Source organism: Daucus carota, chromosome 9 (genome assembly GCF_001625215.2).
Source record: "Daucus carota subsp. sativus chromosome 9, DH1 v3.0, whole genome shotgun sequence".
Taxonomy (NCBI): domain Eukaryota; kingdom Viridiplantae; phylum Streptophyta; class Magnoliopsida; order Apiales; family Apiaceae; genus Daucus; species Daucus carota.
In genome coordinates, this window is record NC_030389.2 from 13,055,613 (window position 1) to 13,080,054 (window position 24,442).

The 24,442-nt window shown below is 32.0% G+C and overlaps 2 protein-coding genes across 2 annotated transcripts; one reads left to right on the forward strand and one right to left on the reverse strand.

Annotated features, from left to right (window-relative positions):
• Nucleotides 1-3,706: 3,706 nt before the first annotated feature.
• LOC108202983 (peptide-N(4)-(N-acetyl-beta-glucosaminyl)asparagine amidase) lies at nucleotides 3,707-16,391 on the forward strand. The gene is made up of 17 exons (XM_017371658.2): nucleotides 3,707-3,862; nucleotides 3,935-3,988; nucleotides 4,071-4,235; nucleotides 4,630-4,728; nucleotides 7,819-7,905; nucleotides 8,681-8,763; nucleotides 9,802-9,915; nucleotides 11,817-11,871; nucleotides 11,941-12,027; nucleotides 12,933-12,988; nucleotides 13,069-13,128; nucleotides 13,212-13,299; nucleotides 13,419-14,180; nucleotides 14,288-14,348; nucleotides 15,219-15,321; nucleotides 15,840-15,974; nucleotides 16,042-16,391. The coding sequence occupies exons 1-17, from the start codon at nucleotides 3,785-3,787 to the stop codon at nucleotides 16,142-16,144; spliced, it is 2,190 nt and encodes a 729-aa protein (XP_017227147.1). The 5' UTR covers nucleotides 3,707-3,784; the 3' UTR covers nucleotides 16,145-16,391.
• A 2,507-nt stretch (nucleotides 16,392-18,898) lies between these two features.
• Nucleotides 18,899-23,988, reverse strand: LOC108201287 (wall-associated receptor kinase-like 22). Its single transcript, XM_017369578.2, has 2 exons — nucleotides 23,836-23,988; nucleotides 18,899-20,186 (listed from the first exon to the last, which is right to left on the reverse strand). Exons 1-2 carry the CDS (start codon nucleotides 23,951-23,953, stop codon nucleotides 18,988-18,990), a joined length of 1,317 nt encoding a protein of 438 aa, XP_017225067.2. The 5' UTR covers nucleotides 23,954-23,988; the 3' UTR covers nucleotides 18,899-18,987.
• Between the last annotated feature and the right edge of the window lie 454 nt (nucleotides 23,989-24,442).

Here is a 24,442-nt window from a genome sequence, read left to right on the forward strand (position 1 = left end):
GAGCGATTGCGATTCAATCTTAGCCATAACAGTGATTACATATATTTATATTCGATAAGGTAAGGATCGTGTGAATTGACTCCACGACAATAGTATGAGTTCGAAATTTTTTGTTTTAGTGGTTTTAAATACATTTGTCTTATATGTCCTTTGTAATTGGTTATATATTTATTTTTTGATTTTTATGATTCGTTTTATAACTATAACTATATTTATAAGACTTGTTGTTTATTTGATTTTTTATTGTGTCTCTTTCGAGGGAGTGCCATAGTTGATGGCTTTTTGATCATGTATTGCGATTTTGTTTGTCCTTTATTAACGATTGTGTCATTTTCTGATGACTTTGTTTCGGTGCTTGGCATAATTTTTCGTGCTTGATTTTTTTTCTTTCCTCCTTTTTTTCTCCTCCTCTTTAGTTTCTTCCTTTTCGCGGACTTTTGTCTTTCATCAGGTTTTCTTTTCAAACATTAAAGTTTTATTGGCTAAATTTCCCGGGCCATCTCTGCATGACCTTTGGTTAGTCGGTAGACTTTTTTGAATGAAAATTTTCCTTTCTCCTTCCGCGGATTTTGCTTTTCTTTTCGACGTGTCCTTTGGTTAGATGAAAGTTTTTCATGTATGAAAGAATCTCTCCGATTCCATCGATATTGTATTTCGATACAATTCAATGACGTGAAAGTCTTATGACAAAAAAATAAAATTGATAATCATTTTATTACTCTAAAACGTAGATATTTTGTATTTTTCATATTTATTAGAATTATATATTCAATTCTCAATTTTTTTATTATTTTATTATTTTCATTTTTTATAATTGATCGACTTTTGTATATTATATAGATATTTTTAATATGATATTATGATTTACGCTTGGTCACCGGAAAGGAAAAGGAAAAACTACGGCAAAATGGTAAATACTATGAATGAATGACTATATATATATATATGGGCCTCCTCCACTAGAAACTAAATTAGCCTAGAAACTAGAAACTAGTCTTTGACAAATATTTGATCACCGTTTGTAACTGCAAATCACTCTTTTGTACATCACAAATCACTACTTTTTATATAAGAAATATCATAAATATAATTATATAAATATACATTATATACAACGTATATCATCATTATCTTCACTCGTACTACATTGATGAACCTCCTCACAATTCACATCATGATCAACCTCTTCCACTACTGTGACTGTCACCTATAACCATGATTAACCTACTATCGTTTGCCACCATTAATTGTCATTACTAGTGACTCTTTACCACCACCACGCATCTCATCTCATCATTTTTTACCATTATAAATCCTCCATAGTAATAATTGATCATTAATAATCGATCAACAGTGGTATACATAAGTAAATTTAGTCAATTATCAACAATAAAAATTGTTAATTTTATTGTATAAAATAGTGATTAATAGCGTATAAACTAGTGATATATGTATTTATAAACAGTGATAATAAAAGTGGTTTCTAGTTTCTTGAATTATATTGGTTTTCATTTGATCACTTGCCTATATATAATAATAATAATAATAATAATAATAATAATAATAATAATAATAATAATAATAATAATAATAATAATAATAATAATTTTTTGTTAATTCGACAAGAAGGTTGGAAAAAATTGAATAACTGAATAACACAAAAAAATATCATAATCGAATTAAAACTAAATTAATTTCTCCGAACAAATAAGTTTTATAAGAGATGTATGTATTTCACATGACATTTGGAATGCTTGTATCTCAAAATTGACCGAGTAACAATTGGGAAAAAATTAAGAATTTTCAAATATCATACGGGAGTTCAGATATAATTTGTTTTTATATTAATTTTCATTTATTTTTGTATTAATTATATTTAATAAATCTTGTTGATTTGTGTACAGTGCCCTGAACAAGAAAGCATATAATATGATTTCTTTGTTACGAGGCTTATGTATTACATAGTCAATCTTGGAATAATCCTAATATAGTTTGGAGAATGGTAAAGTAAATTACTAAAATACTGTTATAAAAAATATGGAATTCAAGATTTTTTAAATAAATATGTTTTTTTTTATTTGAAAGGATCTTGGCTTGCGAAGTTAGCGAAATCAATGAGATTTGAGAATTGTGGACTATTTTTTTCTTTAATAAATTTATAATCAGATAAATTTTTCAAATATCTAATTAGCTTATTCACGATATTTAATTAAATTAATGTTGTGTCAAGAGTATTTGTCGTGGATCTTACTTTTACATATTAAACTTTCCTTCAAAATGGTTCTAACATGTGGTATTTGTCATCTTTTATTTTATTTGTGACATGATAGAGTGAAGGGTGTTGGTCCTGTTGGATCGCCAACATATGTATGCTGGAAATTCGGTATCGCACAGTTTTTCTGTCGTTCGACTAGTTAGTCAATAGCTAAGATTTGAAATTAAATTCGCCCGTTTAATATTTTTTAAGTGTGTCCGTCCGTCTAGTATTTTTTAAGTGTTGTAGACCTAATTCAATATTTTTTAAGCATTGTACAAACATAAATTGAATATATACTACATTTATAAAGCGTAGTAAGCACAATATATGTTTGGGAAATTATCAAATGTACAGCATTTTAACCCGTTAATTACAAAATTACGGTATCCCTCATATCATTGCAAGTTTACGATTTTTGGAAAGAAAAGCTGAGTGGTTTTCAAATATACATTACTAACTAACGTAACGACATCTCTACTCTCCCTTCCTCAATCACAACATCTTAGTCTCTTCTTTTGCTTCTCTCTTTTACTTCCCGTGCTAATCTCTCTCCCCCTCTCGTCGCTCTCTATCTCTCTCTCGCTTCCATCCTCTCTTTATTTTTTACCAGATCTCTTCGTTTCTCTCTCATCAAAATCGAAAACGGAATGAGTCTCGATTAAAGGTATCATATAAGTGTATATATATAACTGTGTGTATATGATTATATTTGTGATTGTGTTGTTGGTTGATTAAGAGTATTGATTGTGCTCGTAGTTTTTGATTTTGATTTTTGTAGTTACTTTTGTGGTTGCTTTTGTAATATTAGTATTGGCTCCGCGGGGTACTTATTTTTGCTATTTGCAACCACTTGCAACTCATATGCAATTGAATACTTATAATTTTCAAAAGAGTTTTTTAAAGTTGAATTTGTGGTTGCATATATGGTTGCTAGCGGTTGCATATGCAATCACTATTTTTTGTAAATATTTTTTGAAATATAATATATTTGCAATATGTTTTAAAAAGTGACAGTATTTTTACAATTTTTTTTTAGATTTTGATATTTATGAAAAACCATATATATTTCCTCTCATGCACCCGGACTAAATACTGACTCCGCGTACGTATGTGTGGGACCAGCTGAAGGACGGTCTCAAACTTGTTTCCGTAAAAAAGTTTAGATGAATCAAATTTAAATCTAAATATAAATAATGTTAAAATACTATTTTCTTCATTCCAAATTAGAGGAGTTAGTTGACTTTGGACACGTAACTTAAAATGCATTGACCGTATAACTCCGAAATTTATTTTTCTATTTTCTTTTCTGTAAATAAAAATTTTATATTTAAATTTGTATTTGCAAAAGTAAAATTTCAAAAATAAATAACGTACCTATGCGGTCAATGAATTTTAAAGTGCGTATCAATAGAACAAAATCAATAAATAACTCAACTACTGTCCAGACTACCAAACTTTTCATTCCATACTTTAACTTCTAGCTTTAAATTGTCGTCGGAACAAAAGTCGAATATTTACGCACAGAAAATGGTCGGCCGGAAATTCGTGGTTCACCACCGCGACTCCAATTTCGACGTCGACTACGACACCAACGACTGCCTCGAAGTAAGTCCTCTACACACACACACACACTTGATCTTCTCTCTCTCATCTTCACTTGACTCTTTGTCTTTTCAGGTTCTCAAATTCCAGTTATTTTCCCTCACTTCGATTCCGCCCGACGAGCAAAAAGTTTGTATTTTTACACTCATCTCATTCTTCAATTTGATGCTTATGTGAATTTGTTGTTAATTTCGTGTTCTGATTGTGTTAGATTCTTAGTGGAGATGGTGATAAGCTTGTGGTGGATGATTCTGATCTTGATTCTGTTTCCGATAAGCTTCGTTTGATTTCGATTAGTGATCGGGAGGAGGAGGACAAGAATCCTCAAGTTTTTGACTTTGAGAAATCCGATGAGGAATTCGCTCGAATGCTGCAGGTTCTTTCCACGACTTTGTTGAGTTTTTGGATTTACTTGCTTTTTAACTACCTACTAGGCTGGCGGCGGAATTCCGATGAATGTTGAACAAGTTGTTACAGGGCGCATTTGAGTTTGTTGAGTCGTGTCCATCGTGTCACACATTGCAATCCTCGTGCTCATTTGACATTTCTAGTTAAATACATTTTTATTTATAATGTGATGATATTACTTATAATCTACTATGAGCACCGATTTTTCGGATTTGTAAACATATAGAAGAATAATCTTTTATCTTGTATCATGTGCTGTTGATTTGACCAAGTGATTAAATAAACACTTTTTTGGGACTAGGATTCTTTGATTACTTTGTGTTGTTTTTCCTAATTTCGAACAAAATTTATTATTTATGTAGGAACAAGAAGATAGGCTTATGCTTCAGCAGGTAGTTGTGAGTGAAGAAAAGGGAGTCATCGAACAGAAGATACGGCCCTACATTGATCAAGTCTTAATGGTAATTGAACAATTGCTTCTGATGTTTTTCTCATTACCAGTTGCAATAATTACTATAGATTAATATTGAAGGCTAAAAACATTAGATGTATGATGTAAGTTAGGGATCTCGACATTCCCCTTACAAGATTGAACATGTCACATGTATACAGGGATCCAAAACACAAGTGCGAACACCGAATTTTATTATTTTCATGTTAGAAGACAATGATCTTTACCATTACATTTGTTGCACTTAAATTTGTATAAGCTTTGAAAACAAAAAATTTAAATGATAAGAAAAGAAAAAGGTTCTCTTAAGTTCTTGCTCCCAAGTCCAAACTAATAAGTCTCGTGAGATACTATTCGATATCCAATATTGCTGGTAGCCCGGTAAAGTATTCTTATCACCGTAAATTGGAGAGCTGGAACAGGGCTGTCAAATTCAGCCAGCTATAGTTTCTTCCCTGTCGATGTGGAAATAGGTATACACCAAAATATTATTCTTAAACCCTTAGGCATTTCAAGCATTGCAATTGGAAACCATCTGCATATATTAGGAAAGCTAACTTTGAGAAGCCTGAGATCTTTCCATGTTGACATGTTCGATTATCATATTAACATTTAGCAGTGCAAGCATTTTCCTTAAATCACCTGTCTAAACAAAGGCTTCTCATATATTGCCAGCTAATGGTTTTTGAAACATCTTTACAATTCCTGTCAATTGCACTAAGCTATTACCCCTGGCCCAATGGTTACATTTATGCAATGAAATTGTGTTTCACACTCTCTATTTTAGAGGTTTGCAGGATGAAATCCTCCTAGAATCTTATTATCCTCCAGTATTTGGAAACTTCTATACGTCTATTCTTTTTGGCTGATTTAAATTTTTATAGATCACATAAAAAAACCTTTGGTCAGTCTATCCATTTTCTTAAAAGCAACCAGGCAGAATAAAGTCTCTTAGGAAATATCTTTCAACTCAGAAGCAAGAATTTATCCAGCAAATTTAAGTGAAGAAATTGCTAGCTAGAGCTTAGTAAGTGCCCTCTGAGTAATCGCGAACTGCAATAAACAGCCATTGACAATAAAATCAGAATTTTCATCAATATACAACTGTTTCATCAACTGTAACAATCAGCTGTATAGAAATTCTCATTATGTGTAGGAAATCTTTGAAAACAAAGGTTCAATAGGACTATGAATTTTTCACGTCTATTAAATTTTCTACCAGAATGAAAATAATTCAAATCCGAATTATTATTTTTTATTTCAATTGATTAATATACTTATAATCAGTTTGAAAAAAATAGGAATTTGAACAGGAATAAGAGAACATGATTTGCATTAATGTGAAAAAATGATAATCTGTGAACTCTCATTGACATTAAAAGCAGATGATTATAAATTGATATCCACTGGATAAACATAAAATTCCTAGCTCAATTTTTTTTAAGAAATTTCATTCAACAATCTGCTAAAAATGATGTGTGAAGAAAACTTAATGATCAATTAGATTTGGCAATGTATTTATCAGCGTTTGGAAAGTATTTAGTATTGAGGCGTCTAGTATCGGAACCAGAAATTGAAATAATCTGGGGCTGAAATCTAAAATGATGATGATGATGATGATGATGATGATGATCATAATAATAATAATAATAATAATAATAATAATAATAATAATAATAATAATAATAATTTACTGATTATTTGAAATCAGCTATGGCTCATTTGAAGAAATCAGCTAATTTTCAATGGAAACATAACTGAAATAAAAACTATGTAGTGATTTTTTGGCTCAACAGAGGCTTTAACCTGGATTAGTTCCTGACGTTCTTGTCAGGCCGTAAGGCCACCCATAGGCTCAGATCGTACATCTCTAGCCATTGTGGGATAATACCGGCTGGTTTCGTGTCCCCACCTCTGGACTCTTGCCATTGTGGGATAATACCATCATCCTTTGTGTCCCCACCTCTGGCACTTAGCTAATCAATTTTTCGAGATTCGGCTATGATACCATACGGTAACAACCCTAATTTTCAGACCATTATCTAACAGCTGAATCCAAATCGAGTATGAACAATATTAAATCGAGATTCAGAAAAAACTAATTATTTTTATGAACCAAAGTAGATTATTAAAATCTCTAAAGGACACCACTAAAGAGTCTGAAATTAACTGAGTCAAGTCTACAAATTTATTAAATAATCTAACCAACTACATCTAAAGACTGGGTAGCACTCATCTGATGCCCCGCTTATCCGTCCCCTGGCCCCGTCAATGCTTGATTTATTCAGCCTCTGTCATTCACGATACTCCTTTTCTACACTTAAGGTGTCTAATGTATAACCTAGACAGTTTATTGTTCTTTTCTTCCAGGTGACTAGTAACTAGTAGGAACTTCTATAAGTAGCCTGATAACATGTTACTGCTCACTCATTTTAGAAGTTAATAAGTTTAGTAGGCGACTCTATGATTGTTAAATGGTGTCTCATTGGCATAAAGTCTGATAGCATTGCAAAATCTTTACTTCATTAGTTGTTCCAATTTTAGGCCTCGTGTTGTTTGGTTGGATTAATGAAATTGGGGGAAATGACATGAAATGTGTACTAGTTTATGGGGAAATATTCATATTTTTAATTGTACAGCCAATTCAATTCCTAGTAATTTAGAGTAAAACTCACAGCTAGCAATTCAGGAACGAGTGTTTCATTCTCATTACTAATTTTTCCACTAATATCATGTACAAAATTTCCAGTTCCTCATTTTTTTTATAATTCTGCTTACCTCCATTCTATCTCTATTAATATTTTAACAATGTTTCATTCCATTCTTTATTCTCTCCAATGCAACAGAGCATTAGTGTTGAAGAATATGTCAGCGATGTTTGTTAAATAGGGAGATTGGAGATAATTACTGTGTACCGTCAGAGTTTAAATCAAGTTGTGGACAGGTCTAGGTTGTTGTAATATAATAATGATAATGATAATGGTAGCGATAGCAGCATAAGAAAACTATAATCTGCATTTGAACATTACATGATTTTAATCTTTGTATCTGTTATGTGGCTTTTAGTGCAAATATGTAAAACTAACAAATTTTGTTGTAGTACGAAGACCCACATCGGCAGGATGTGGCGCGAAAATCGGTGCCTGTGGAAACACTGGAGGAGAAAGCAGCAGTTGCATTGGCCAAGGTTGGAACTATTCTGAAAATAATAATTATATGAAACTAGTGTTGATAAAAACAATGAATATAGGCAAATTATATATATGAAAAACTAATTTTAAATTGAGACTATATATGTCGATTTCAGATTTGACGCATATATATTTTTGATGAGCTTGCGTTATATATTTTTTATGAGCTTGCTATTATATTATGTATTAGAATTGGTTTAAACATTTCAACTGGTTTTTTAGGTGGACATAGGATATTGTAAGAAAACATACTGGAAGTTGGAACCCACACATTCTTTAGTGCCACAGGAATACCTTTAGATAGTAAATGATGAATTCAAATGTTTATGCGAGTTAAATTTGTTATTTTGCCAAAAGAAATATTATTTATGCTATGTTATTGAGGAAATTCAGGACGCCTAATTTAGTAATATTTAAGTGAAATTAGAAATTCTGTTTCTTCTGGGAGATTCACAGGGTATGTATGGAAATAGTTCTGTGCTCCGGTTTGTAGTTATATAGTCTCTCATAATAAAAGAATGCAATACGAGTTGGTTTTTGTATTTGTAAGCTTATTCTTTCCAACCTGATTTTATGCCTAGCGTATGAATACTCTGAATCATCTGTATTTTCTCTGTTTAATGTGGTATTGTTTACAATATGATGTATCTTTGATGCCTTTTTCCAGGTGGACCGTAGACGTACTTATATATGGTTTAATTATATCTTAATCTATTTTTTTCTTAAAATTCTTTTTGGCCATGCTGATGCTTTGCACAACTTTATTTCAAGGTGGGAAATTTTACACCGTCAAAGAGTGATCAAGATTACGCTTTCTTGCTTCAGTTGCTATTCTGGTTCAAAACATCATTTAGGTATGTTGTGTTTGAAATCATTGTTATGTACTAGTTTTTTGAGACAATGGCTCCAAGCTAACTGATCTAAGTTTGATTTGGTTAGTAGATCAACTAGATCTCTGTTTGCCTATGTAAATATTGGGATTCTGGCCCTGAAGGTGACCTTAGGAATTTACCTGAGGTTGCAAGAAAAGAAGTATAAAGGATATTTTTGTGAATACGAGGGGGTGGTCTTTGTATTTACAGATTTTCCAGTTTGATTTTGTATTATAAATTGAAGTAACCTCAGTAATGTGCCTGAGGACACCCTCAGGCCCATTTCGCTCTTATACATTATAGTTGGCCAAAGTTTGATCGAGTTCAAGAATAGAGGACAGTGAGTCTGCTGCAAAGTTTGCAAGGTGACATGTTGGTTTTTGATATCCCTTGCAAGAGTGAACCAGTGCCATCCTTACTTTTGATAACGATGCTTGTTTCATAACCCTATATCTTGTTTCCGTTTTTTTTTTTTTGTGTGCATGTTGTTAGAATTTGTCCACATTGGTTTTGGGAGGGGCAGGTTACTAGAATATAAGCAGTTAGATAACTCCATTAGTTGAGGCCTTTTGTAGTGTTACGACTTGCTTGCAGCCCAACATGTGTAACCATGTATAACTGTTCTAGCTATTTGCTGTTCAGTGTTTCATTGCCTTACTTCCTAATAAACCTGCACGAGTTAATTAAATATTAAGATTTCTGTGAAAGATGAGCAAGGTACTATTGTCTACTGTACTAGTTCCATTATCTGTAGACCAGACCATTCCAGAATGCTATGAATGACATGTGTTTGCATGCCCACACTCAGGCGTACAGAACAGACTGTTTGGATTCTGACAATGGCCTTGGACACATATGTGTGTGTCCGTGGTTAGGTGGGTGGGTTCATGTAGGAGTGAGGACTTTCATGCCTTTTGTTGGTTCTTTTGTTTTATGATTAACTTTGTAACATATACTTATACCTCAAGTCGGAAAGCCTAATCTTCTGAATCAAGTTCCTCTGTTTATCTTTCATCTTAGGTGGGTAAATGCACCTGATTGTGATGTTTGCGGGAAAGAAACTCTGAGCCATGGCATGGGTGTTCCAGATCCTACAGAAACTCATTTCGGAGCTTCCAGAGTTGAACTTTATAGGTATCACCTGAGGGCTAGACTTGATTAGTTGTAGTTGTTACTTGGAAATACAGGTTACTCTTTATTTTACAGTGAGCTTTTTAGTACTTTGCCTTAATTTGAAGTTTGGATGCAAGTTATGAGTTTAAGTTATAGTTTGTATGAGTTCGAAGTCAGATTTGCGAGCTACTGCATCTATTAAAGAATTATAATTGTGTAACTTGATGTGCAGGAATTGTTATATGGTTTGATCTTAGAACATATCCCTTTATATGTATTTTTACTTCAATTCGAACTCAACTACTACAGCAATAACCCAATACCTTTCTTATTAAAGTATAACCATCGAATATAAGTTTCACAAATCTACCCATAGGACCCAAATTGACCAAATAAACAAATGAATCACTGGTTGTTTTTTACTGAGAGTATATTATGTGTCTCATCCGAGGATCATTATCTCTTCACCTTCCATCTACCAATTTAAATATGATCTAGCCTTCTTCCTATTTTCAATGGACAGTAGTAGTCCCATGTCTTTATTCATTTGGTTCAGTTGTCTCTCTTGTCAAGTTTTGAGTCCAATACGTGCTTCTTAAAAGTTCAAGGGATGATTATTCTCTGAAGTCGATCTTAGAGGTTAAATGGTTAGCCCATCAAACCGAGTGCAAGTGTTTCTATTTTCTTAGTTTAGTGCTCATAACGCTCTGTCATCATGATGCAAGACTGCAAAAAGGGGAACTACTGTTAGTTTTTTTTTTAAATTGGTATCTGCTCAATCTACCAAAATTTGTATTTTAGAATGGATATATACCACTATACGGCTCCATTTAAGGATCTTATAAATGAATTTCTTTACAAATAATTCTACCTCTTTTTGTTAATGATATGGTTTCGGGGACATATGCTATGAGCTATAAACCGTTTTCAGCCCTTTGGCAGCCCGGGTATGTCTCTTAGTATCTGCTATCAGGCTTTCTGAAAAAACAAAGGAGAGGTAGATTATGCTAGACAGATGATTTTAAAAAAGACTTGAAAGAAGCAACGAGAATGTTAGGACGGTTCTCAACTGATATAGTGAGACAACAAAGACAAAATGTACTAGGTTTGATAAGAATGTTCAAACATAATTAGAAAAACTAGAATGTAATGCGCACCAGGTAATGTTGGTGTGGTTATACTAGAAATGCAATGCAAGTTATTTGATTTGGGACAATGCTCATATAAAAATAAGATGTCCTTAACTATATGTCATCTTTCATTAAGTATTACCTGAAAGGCTTAATCTAGCGGACCCCTTTCCTCTTGGTCAAAAATTTACATCATTAAACTTTACCAAAAAATTGGTTAAGAATTCACTTAATGCTAGTGTTCCCCATTTCTGGTTGAAAGTGCAACATTTGATCACTTCTGTTTTACCAGTATTCATTTGGATTTTTTTAGGGCTGGTATTATTCTCGTACTTACGTATAAAAGAACATTCTGGTTATGCACATGGCATCAGAAATTGTATCCTGTTTAGAATTGTGAATTGAAGTTGTTGTGCCTCAAAATTTATTCAGAGAAGCAAGAAATTTAAAATAGAAAGCACATGACATAAAATGGCTTAAAGTTTTTAGTTATATCTAGGCTAACTTTTATACTTACTAAAATACTAAGTAATATCGTTTCATATATAAAAGCTTTATCAATCGTCAGAAAAAGAAGCAAACTTCTTTTTTTCGATGAGCAGCAACGAAAAATATTTTTATGTTGTACTATTTACCATCTGACTTCTAGTCTTCATATTTTCTTTTCTTTTTGAATATTACATTTAGTGATTTAGTTTTCTTTTTATATAGTAGGGGGCTAGATGTTTGTTACACTTTCCACAGAATGCAACTCTCCTTTTTTAATCTTTACATGTGTTTCAACTGTTCCAGATGCATGACTTGCTCAAGAATCACTCGTTTCCCGCGGTATAATGATTCTTTGAAGGTACTGGCCTCTATCTTTGTGGTTGTTAACGCTCATGTATTGAATATCGTTTTACTTCCTCTTATGCAGCTGCTGGAAACAAGAAAAGGCCGATGCGGCGAGTGGGCCAATTGCTTCACACTCTATTGTCGAGCTTTTGGTTACGATTCTCGTCTGGTAAGTTGCTCATTATTCTCTGGCTTCCTAGCTGATACCCCTGTACTTTTCTTAATAATTAGGGTTGTAAAGGGATTGTGTCGAGTCTAAACATCAGTAAATTTGAGCTCATTTTCTTGAGAATATATTCTTCAAGTTCGGTTTTAGGTTCAGTTCATGTTTGTCAGGTTGGCAAACTTATTCAAAGTGCACACAAGCATTGGTATTATTTTATTTTATTTTTAAGTTCAGCGCATTTATGGTTTTGAGCTTGAAAATAAACCCGAGTTCTTTGTTTCTTGTTGATTTTCAAGTTCATCTCGTCTATACTTCTGAGCTCGGAAATAAGCTCGAGTTCATTTGCAAAACTAGCATGAAACTTTTTAATTCTATCCTAACACTCAGGGTATCATTGACATTCCTAGTAATAAGAGGCCATGGGTTCAACATATATGAATATCTGGGAATTGTAGTACAGGGGGATGTGACCTCTATATGATCTTTATATAATTATAAAGAATATTGTATATGAAAAAAAAAAATTAAAATTAGAAGACAATGGTGCATCACATGGGTTAAGCCTTCGTATTAGGTTTAGCCATGGCTCAGTTTATATATCTTAATACTTCTAACCTCGCTGTCAATTTTTCGAGCTCCACATGCATGTATATTACTGCCAAAGAAATTGGTCTTTTTCATCTTGGCACCTGGCAGTAAAATATTTTCTAATAACATTCGGGTCGCTACATAGAATTTAATTTCCTATTTGGGAAAACTGATTTGGCCATGTAGTTGTTCTAGATAAAGTATTGGGTGACTGAAAACTCGGCTTAACCAAATTCCTTTAAAGAGTACTTGCTCCTTTCATCTGCTCTAAGCTTTAGGAACTTGTAGTTATACAAGATCTTACTTTTTACCTCTTTCAGATCATGGATTTTACGGATCATGTTTGGACAGAATGCTTCTTGCCTTCCCTGGGAAGGTAAACCCCTATCCCCAAATTGCTACTATATTTTGATTATGTGCAGACACCCTTAGCTGTTTGCTGTGTTTAAATAACAGATGGATGCATCTTGATCCGTGTGAGGGAATATATGACAATCCATTACTATATGAGAAGGGGTATGATACTGCTAATCTCATTCCAGTTCTGATACTCGGCACTTTCCCTTTTCTCAAAATACTTTTTTCTTTTTTGCTTGAAGCTGGAAGAAAAATCTCAACTATATAATTGCTATTGCAAGAGATGGAGCCTATGATGTCACTAAACGTTACACAAGAAAGTGGCATGAGGTAATTATGGATTATTCTCATTTCCATTGAAGCTAAAATTGTCAAGTATCTTTTCTATCAGCACGCAAGATTAGATACTGTGTTTTGAATTTGGAATTTGTGTATTTTTCACATGGAAGGTTCTACATCGGCGAAATCTAACTAGCGAGCCTGCTCTTTCCTCCTTTCTTTCTGATATGAGAAGGGATTGTCGCAAGAATTTCACATCTCAAAATTGTTCTGAACTTGAAGAGCGTGACAGTAAAGAAGCAGATGCACTTGAGAAAGATTTGTATATGAAAGATGATCCTTTAACCTCATTACCTGGGAGAATCAGTGGAGATAAAGAATGGAGGTTGCTGAGATCCGAAATTGGTCCTAATGGGATTAGCTCTATAAGCACCTCTTCTTGTCCGGTTCGAGTATGTATTGATGAGCATGTAACAAAGATTTATAATGGATTTTATCCTCTCATTGTTCACATGGTTGATCAGTCTTATAGCAAACCTAGGACTGTTGAAATCCTCAATATAATAAAAAGAATATTAGCGAATATCAAAAAGTCCCCTTTTAGAAAGAGAAGAACTTCCATAGATTTGGCTTCCAATGATGCAAAACACTTTGTGAGTCAGACATTGCCGTATCTGGGTGAATTGTTTGATGCTCTTTCATTGAAGACTGAAACTGATGCAGTTGGGAAGGTTGATGTATGTTTGGCTGCTGAACCTGTTAAGACCGCGTTGGCTTTGCCTGTTGTGTTTCACGCCCTTGATGATGTTATCCAAAATGTCAACCGTAATGATAAATTTAACGGAGAGTCTCTTGCTTGGCCTCTCTTGAAGTTGAACAGATTATGCTCCGGTTCAGTTCTTGCTAGTAGTGAAGAGCTTCCGTTTGGAATTGTAAGTAAACTTCTTGGTAGTGCATTCATAGTAGGCTGTTCTCTCTTAAAACTTAAATTATTTTAACTTTTAAAATTATTCTTTGTTCCCTTATTAAACTTTTTCAGGTCACTTCTGCATTTGATGGAAATCGCATGACAAAATGGGAGGAACCAAATGGTGCTAAAGGTTAGGGTGATGTAAATCATAAGATATTTATTATCCTAAAGAATGTTATAATAATAGTTATCCCAAAACCGGACCTGGGTAGATTAAACATTCATTGTCCGAAAATAGTACTCCCTCCGTTCCTGTTTTACTTATCCACATGACTTTTTACACGCATTTTCAGATGCATATGAATGTAGCTAAATAAAGTATTCTTAAACTTTTCTTTTCAGAATAAATTTAAGTGTAAATTCTTATTGAAAAAATAATTTTATTAATAAGAATTAAGAACTTATGTGGCTGTATTTTATATGTGCCTTGAAGTATGCGCCAAAACTAAAGAGGACTACAAAATAGGAACGGATACTTTTTAAGCAAATTATTATTCCTCCAACACATGTCTGGGCCTCTGGGGTTTCGCAAGTGACTATTGTTTTGGTTATTTGAATATAAGTTGACACCTTCAAAATAATTTCCCTTTTCGAACTAATGACATAATGACCAAATCATGTAAAATAAAACTGAAGCATTTTTTTCATTTATTAGGAGCATTTAATGAACTATACACATTTACAGAAGAATAGTTAATTAAAAAACTTTGTAGAACGAATGGGGTTTGAAATTATCTGTATGTTAAAATAATTGACAGTTGATTGTAATATCTACAAAGATGGACCGAAGTTGCCTTGGCCAGCAGAGTGTTTAATTATGAAAGAGTTAAATTTGAACACATGCATCTCCCAAGAAACCAGCTTACTAAGATAGTAATCCCTAGAGCACATTTAGACAAATTATAGTTACCTGTTGATTGTATATTCATCTTCTTTTTCTGCAAGTATGGCTTGTATACTTGCCAATGTCTGTTAGTTAACAATTACATTGGTCATATAGGTTGTTGGATAATATACAAAGTCCCAGAAAATCAGTTCCATGAACTTGTGGCATATGAGTTGATGTCAGCCAATGACGCTCCTGAAAGGGATCCAATGAACTGGTAACTTGTAGCTTCCTTGTATGCTTATCATTAATATTTCCCATGGTTGAATAATAATATGTAGCCTATCATGTCTTTTGTGGGTGGTTCTTTGTTCTTTTTTATGGCCTTTGTTGTTTCATGTACCAAACTTGTTTTAAACAGATTCTTCTGTTAAGCATTCATTGGGTTGGAGAAGGTTTAAGATAGTCCCAAATTTGTGATTTTGTTTTTCTTTGTATAAAAGCTAAATTCATCCTCGTTGGTACAAGTGCCCTAGTTATGATGGTTTGTTTGAACAAAGTAATTTAAAATTAGTTTTGTGAAAACACCAGCAATGAGTTAGTTCTAATCTCAATTAAGCTATGGCATTGCAGGATAATTGTGTGGTAGTATACATAGTTTCCTTGGCATCTCTGTCAAATAATTAAGAAAGTGGTTTTGTTTGTATATTGTGCAAGTACCCTGGTCAGGTCCCTTTTGGTGCTTCACTGTGATAAAATTAAAACTCTGACCTAGCCTTGTAATCATTATTGCAGGATAATAGAAGGAAGTAAGGATGGTGGTTCTACCTGGCATACACTGGATGAACAGATTAATCAAATTTTTGTAAATCGATTTCAGCGAAAAACATACAAGATTACTGCACAACCTGCCCTGTCAAATACATACAGGTACATGATTTTCTTTTAAAAACCTTTTTCGAATTTTTTTTAATTCTAATTAGCTATAAATTGGCAGATTAAGGTTTCTATCAGTACGAGATGTGCAAGCAACTTCACGATTGCAAATAGGTAGCATAGACTTCTACGTGAAGGGCAATACAAGTTATAGTTCGACATAAAATTAATCACTCCCGACTGATTTGGGGGCGTCCTCATGCCTATTGCATATGGAAGACATCCAATTGGGGGGTTGGATTTAAACTTTTTCTGGTCATTGAATTGTTCCCCTTTATTAATCATTGAAGAAAACATAAACATGTATTATAAGCATGATTACTGTTTCCCCGCAAACATTGGCTTTAACTGACTACACATTTGGTAATATAGAATCTTGAAAAAAATAAAAAAATACCCATATTAACCCAACATGAAGCTGTTTGTGCATTCATCAGTTGACGAAGTTTTGATTCTGAAGATGGCTAACTGTGAATAACAATAATGAAAACCATAATGGGAAATTTACAGAGTTTGATTGAGAAGATGTTACGACAATACTACATTATAGGGTAAAATGGTGGTTTGGTCACTGAACTGACCGGAAACTTGCAATTGGGTCATCCAATTCAAAAGCTTTCAGTTACATTATTATACTCTTAAAAAATTTCATTCAGGTCACTGACTGTTACACTCCGTTAAAAATTTGACAGAAAGCTGCCTAAGTATCGTGACTTGGCTTAAATAAATCCACTGTGACATGTATAGTAAGCAGAAGCGGCATTTTGGTTCTCGATAGTAATGTTTTCAACAAATTATTTGATAGGTGACTCGTGACTGTGATTTTGTAGTGAAGTGTCACTATTATTTATGAATTTTTGAGTGTCAATATAATATTATAGAGGAAGATATTCCAAAGAACAAGATGTTTCTTCCATTCTTGATTTTTTGTTTCCTTTGATAAGCTTAATCAAACTATTGCAATTTATTCCACAAATCATAAAATTTTAGTTAATTTGAATGCTATGCAACGGCCGAAAATTCATAAGTGAATTTCACAGCCCATATTGTTCATTGACAATAACTGGTTGCGAATAGATTTCAAAATGACGTTCCCCCATAGATTTAAACATTGATAAGAAATGTTCACTTGCACTTTGAACTTCAGTTAAAAAATTTCCAAAAGCGATTACTATCAAATTATACATTTCATCCACCATGTTTTGTTTGATTTGCTTACATCTTTTTCTTTTTGCAGCCTTTGACGAACACATGTTAAGAGGAAGATAACATTTGAAGACCGGGATATATAATACTTTTAGAATTTCAGAATATATAATACTTTCAGAATTTCGACTAACGATAGAACGATATTTCTGATAATTTTTTTTAAATGAGTAACTCATCTGAGTCACCTTTTCAATCAGTGACCAACTTGAGTCATCGGGCTGTAATGAGTCACCTGATTGATATTTAACCCGTAATTTTAATATTAAAACAAAGACAGTTTTAAACCTGCCACAACTATGTAATTAAATGCTTCAGTTTTCCTTATTAACTACAACATTTATCAACAACAAAACATGTAACTATTTTAAATTTTTTTTTTATTATGATTGATAGTTAAATCAAATGAAAATATTGACGTTTTCTAAATTTGTTTATTTCAGATTCTATAATTCAAATCGTATGTGTAATGTGTTATATGTGTATATGTTGAAGATACTGATATTTTGGTTATATAATTCTTTTCTATATGTTCACCCGTCTCAGAAAAAATTACATTCTGTTTTGTTTTATGTTTGTTTAGTTTTTTTTTATCGAAACTGATGAATATAATAGTATTATGATGCATGCTCTTTTTATTGGTATTTTTAAAATTTTTAATTCAATTATCTTACTTAGAATTTTGTACTGGCACAGTTAAATTATTTATAATATTTGACTTTATTTCTACGACCAAAAATCGATAATAGACATTAAATAAAATTGAAATATGGACTATTAGTTTGAACAATGATTTTAAAAAACCCCAAAACTATAGATCTTTTCGCTTTCATGTAAACTAACTATTATCAATGGGGATAAATATCAAGTAGGTCACTCGTTTCGTTCAAATGTATCAATTGAGTGACTGATTTTCAAATTGACTCAAATGAGACACTCATTAGAAAAATTTGTATCAAAAATATCACTCTATCGTTAGTCGAAATTTTGAAAGTATTATATATTGAGTTTCGTACATTTTTTATGAATGATATTACATCTAAAGGAAGATTCTGAATTCTAGTATTTTAGATAATATGTTTAGATTTTTAAAAATTTATCTCCAATTTATATTTATTTAAATCAAATAAAACAACCAAAATATAAAAAATAAATAGTTGATAAAATTTTATAAATCTAAAAATATTAGCGAAAATAGTAGAACTCGGAATATTTCATTTGGATGTAATACCATTCATAAAAAATGTATGAAACTCAATATATGATAGTTTCAAAATTTCGACTAACGATAGAGTGATATTTTTGATACAGATTTTTCTAATGAGTGTCTCATTTGAGTCAATTTGAAAATCAGTCACTCAATTGATACATTTGAACGAAACGAACTTGATATTTATCCCATTCTACAATGAAAGGATGTACAAATATTCGTATCCAGCGTGCATCCGGAACGTGCAAGGATTCGTAATCAGTTAAAATTAAGAGAGTTTGAGCCATTGTTAATACAAGTCCAGGAACTCATGTACACACAAGTTGCTAGGTTTTCAGGCCTGGCATGTGGTGAGCTAGGACCTAGTTTACATTTTTTGTTTGGGTCGTTATAAATTTTATCACAAGTAAATCATTGTTAATAAAGAATAAAAGTCGTATCTTAATTACAGAACTTACTTCTATTTGAATTTTTACAAAACCAATATTTATTTGATTGCATAACTTACAGGCAAGTAAAACATGAAGAAAAAAGTATTCAACACAATCTCTCTATCAATACCTTGAGATATACCATGTTTTTCATTTGGGATTAATATTTTGGAATAAGAGGCTCTATATCAACCTTGACACTGTTACTCGTACCAGAGCTCATAGAAGTTGACGTAAGGTCCCAAAGCCCATTTAGATGACTCACCGGATATTCAATCTCTTCATACTGTTGTTCAGCGGTAAGTAGTGTATGTGACTTGTCAATACTTTCTAGCTCTGCTGCAACTTGTTTCATTGTAGGCCTTTTCCTCCCATTCAAGTTCAAGCATCTATATGCGATATCAGCAAATAATTTGATCTCTTCTTTGTCACCCTCTTTTGCAAATCGGGGATCAAGAATATCAAATATACGATTCTCTTTCATTGCCAATATGAAATGTGTGGCTAAACTTCGTTCTTCATCATGAGCTCTAGGTGCAAGAATTGGCTTTTGTCCTGTCAAGAGCTCAACAAGCACTACACCAAAGCTATAAACATCACTTTTATCTGTATATTGACTAGATTGGAAATATTCAGGATCCAAGTAACCAAATGTGCCTTGCACTCTTGTTGTGAGGTGAGTTTGATCAATAGCTATTGATTTCGAAGTTCCAAAATCTGCCAATTTTGCTTTATACTTTTTATCTAAAAGTATATTTGAAGACTTGATATCTCGATGATATATTGGAAGAGATGATGCCGAATGTAGATAGAAAAGAGCTCCAGCAATTTCTATAGCGATACGGACACGGATATCCCATGTAAGTGGAAAGTCTTGATTGTAGTCATGAATGTACTCAAAAAGTGTTCCATTTGGGATGAACTCATAAACCAGCAAAGGGACATCTGTCTCCAAACAACATCCATGCAACTTTACTATATTTCGATGGTTTGTTTTTGATAAAAGGACAACCTCATTTATAAATTGTTCCTTTTTGCTTTCATCGTCTATCTTAGACTTCTTCACCGCCACTATACTTCCATCTGCCAACATTCCTTTGTAGACTGTTCCTTGTCCTCCTTGTCCAAGGATTCGATCTTTATTATAGTGATCAGTTGCCATGTCAAGTTCCTTTGAACTAAACAGCTTTGTGGTGTCCACATTACCTTCGATAGACGACACTTGTTGTCGTAACAGTAGGCCACCATTTCTCTCAAAATTCATCTCCTTGACTATACGTACTCTTCTTCGTTTCATAACTTTGCACAGCCACCACGTAGCGGCCAATACCAGTACAACTCCCAAAATAGTACAACTGGCTGCACCACCGATCCGAATTAAATATTTAATTAGTATAATCAATCTCATCACATATTCAATATATATCATATTTCTTAAATTCCCCGTTCACATGTAAAAAAAAATTTTAGACCAATATACAGTGATTATTTTCAATTCATGTTAAAGAAAATATATTTTTGCATTATTAATATGTATATATATATATATATATGTGTGTGTGTGTGTGTGTATGGATCCACTCTCTCATGCATCTCTTCCTCTTATAAGTGTCCCATAATGCATCATTATAAATACTATTTTCTATTATGCGTTCGTAGACACAATAACGACCACTCTTTAATTAGATGGTGAATTTTTTCTGACTCTAATATCATTAATAATGATGGTCCCCTTTATGTACAAAAATATCTATCAATAAAATTCTACCAACTTAGGGTCTACTTGAGAGTGTTGTTAAAAATTGTTGTGCTGTCAAAAATATATTGGTAACAAAAGTGCTGTTATAGTATTCTGATAGCTGTTTGGTAATTTTTTTGGCATTTGGATATTTTGAGTTATAATATAAGAAAACAATGTTTTTGATGAGGTTTGGTATTGAGATCTATGACAGCTTCTGGTAAAAGCTAAAAAAACAGTTTTTTGCAAAACCATGAAAGGACAAGTTTTTCCTAAAAGCAGATTCTGAGTTCAAAACTTTTGTTCAGAAAAACTGCTTTTAGATATACCAAACATTTTTTCACATACTTTTCAGCAAAAACTTGATGTTGTTTTCAACAATACTTAAATAAGAAAATAATTATTATGGGACACACTATAAAGATTTTAATAAATATACACACGATGCATATAAATTTTTATTTTAAATTTCAATTAATGGATTAAAAATGAAGTTATATAACTTCTTTCTTTCAAATTGACTTAATATTATGAACTTCTTGATTGTAAATGAAAACCATCCAATATCATTCTACTCGTAAAAACATATATATATATATATATATATATATATATATATATAAGATTTTTCTGCAGAAACTCAATTTTTAAATAGAATTTCAGGATTTAAATCTAAATAAATGTATTTTACATGGTTTAGTGATCAAAAATAATTTCGGAATATAATACATAAATACGACATTTTTTGAACATGCAATTCTGTCGGAAAACCCTAAGTAATACTTGAATTAAGGCTATAGGTTCTAAGAATTCTTAGACTAAGAATTTTAAGAGAAATATGACCCATACATACATACATACATACATACATACATACATACATACATACATACATATATATACATATATATATATATATATATATATATATATATAGGGTCCTGCTCAATAAAAAATATTAAAATAGAAACTAAATACAAACCGATGCGATTAAATAGAATGGTAAGGTATTCGGGACCGGAGATGGACCTCGAGATGGGCAAAGATGGGTTCTAAGTGGGGTCTAGTAGGGACGGGGCGGGGTCTAGTACTGGTACCGTGGTGGGGCCACGTTTTGGCTCTTAAAGGTAAAGCTGTCTAGAACCTGTCCAGGGCATGTGCGGAGCCTTGGCGAGGCCCTAGTGGGCCCAGGGTGCATTGAGTGGAGGCGAGGGTGGGCCGTGGGTGGGTGATGACCTATAAGGGTGTGTAATGACATATAAGGGATTGTTGATGTCATTTATGTATAGTTTTTCTTAGTTTGTATTTTAATTTTTATTTGAGTGATTTGTATTAGAGCAATTGCATATATATATATATATATATATATATATATATATATATATATATATATATATATAATATGCTACATGAGAAATAAAATTTGTCTTTTCATAGATAATAAATACTATCTTGTAATAGTAACATTATTGTGTTACAGGACATATACGAAAATGCACAAAAACGTGGATATGGGTGTGTAGTTTAAATTCTTATAAAAAAGTCCTTTATCAATAGACTAAATCTCATATTCTAAAAATATTTTTTAAGATACCAGAATTTAAAATTATTTGGTTGTGGTAGCATGTAAAATAAAAGTGGAAGACACAACTAAATATTATTCTTACTTTTCAAACACATTTCAATCTAATTATTTATAATTGCAATGATTTAAATGATATTGACATTTAAAACGATGAGTAGAAAAAAGTATAAATAATGATGTTGCAATTGATAGTATATGTCCGATAACATCATAATAATTAGTAGGACTTCACATCGGTATAAAACCTCATATTAGAACACATATCACTAATTTACTCATCGTTTTAAACGTCGATATCATTTAAATCATTACAATTATAAATAATTAGGTTGAAATGTGTTTGAAAAGTAAGAATAATATTTAATAGTGTCTTCCACCTTTATTTTAGATGCTACAACAATTAAATAAAAAATTTTGATTCTAGTATTTTAAAAAATATATATAGAATATAAAAACTATTTGCTCTTATTTTATAGTTTTTGATTATTTTTTGATTTAATTTAAAATCAAAAACTAGCAAAACTCTTGTTTTTTTACGCAATACCACCTAGAAACAAAAAAACGTCCATAATCTGACTAATCATTATTTTTGTATATTTTAATAAAATTAAACCGAGTTTTACCCCTCATTTTGTTAAATTTTTATATATATCAATTTATATCAAGTCCAACAATGTCTTAAAGTGGTGTCCTAAAATAAAATTTAAGACATTTGGGATAAAAAAATAATCCAACCGTGTTCTAGTGATATCTTAAAACACTAAGACACACAAAGTATTATAATAGTTTCCTGACAAAAAAAAAAGTATTATAATAGTTTAACTCACAACTAAGTCATTAGTTTGATTAAATAATAGTCAAAACTCAAAACAAGTATTATAAGTTATAAACATAAAAATAACATAAATAAATAGTTTAACGACTTAGTTGCAAGTTTCTGAAGGTGAGTGACCACCAACAAGTTGGCCCTAAAGTTGGGTATGAATCTAATGATCTTCCAGCTATAAACAACCATGTCAGCTTTCCCTTTGATTAATAGCTTACAACCAGAATCTGACTCAAAGTTTTACTAGCTAGATTAATTGCAAAGTCGTTGAGTTTATCTACCCCAAATAGTACGTGTATCTGATGACTATGGTGTCATGTAAAATTAAACAGGTGACTGACTGCATCCAAAAATTCAAATAGATTATTCTTTATAAATTTGACTCAAACTACTTATCAATTAACTTAATTGTATCATTTGTTAAATCCAAAAATTAAAATTATTTAAAATTGAAAATTGGTAACATACGAAGGTAGAGCTCGTTTGCAATTCAATATGGTTGCTAAAATTTTCTATTTGACTCACAGAATCATGGTAAAATTTAGCTTTAATTCTTCGAAATGTCAAAAATAAGGATAACCACCGTCAGATTTATTATAATTTCGTGAGCTAGGAAGTTTTACAAATCATATTGAAGTCCAAAACGAGTTCTTTCTTCCAATGTTATCATTTTTTAACTTGTGAAAATTTCAAATTTCGACATTAACGAAATAATCAAATTAAATTAATCAATGATTGATTTGAATCAAATTTATAATAATTGATCTATTCAAGGTTTTTTGACGTAACGGGTCGCCTGCTTAATATTTAAGCTTATGATCTGAGTTATAAATTATGTCGTGAAATCACTCGAGCGTACCTATTGCCAAGATTATCCGAGCTTTCTTGACATTGGTTGCTTCTGTGCATCCACGTGCGTTAGTATCTAACTCCCATCCACGCTTGCATGAACACCTGTATCCTCCTGGCGTATTCATGCAGTTCTGCGCACATACTTTTTTGTGTGATGGTGCACACTCATCGGTATCTGCAGGAAGTAAATATTGTGGGATTTAAGTGAGCTGGAATATCAAATTAAATCCACCCTGAACTAACAAATGTAAGTTGCTGTAAACTCAAGCGCCTTCTGTTTCAAATAACATGTCTATTTTTTAGAAAAAATATTTTCAAATTAATTATCCTCTTTAATATAATAGAGTTCATTATTTGTATTTTTTAAGAACAATTTTATGCGTACTCTTTTCATTCTAATATAATAATTGTTTGAAAAGTTTGAGATGTAAAAATACATATTTGTACATATAAATTTCCAAATTATTTATCTAAATAAAAGTTTAACATCTATAATTTTATTCAAAAAAAGAAATCTAAAAAGTTATAACTTATAAAATTCATTTTTCTTGTACTTGCAAAAAGTGCGATTAATATTTTGAAATGGCATTAGTATCATACATCTTTGGTTCATA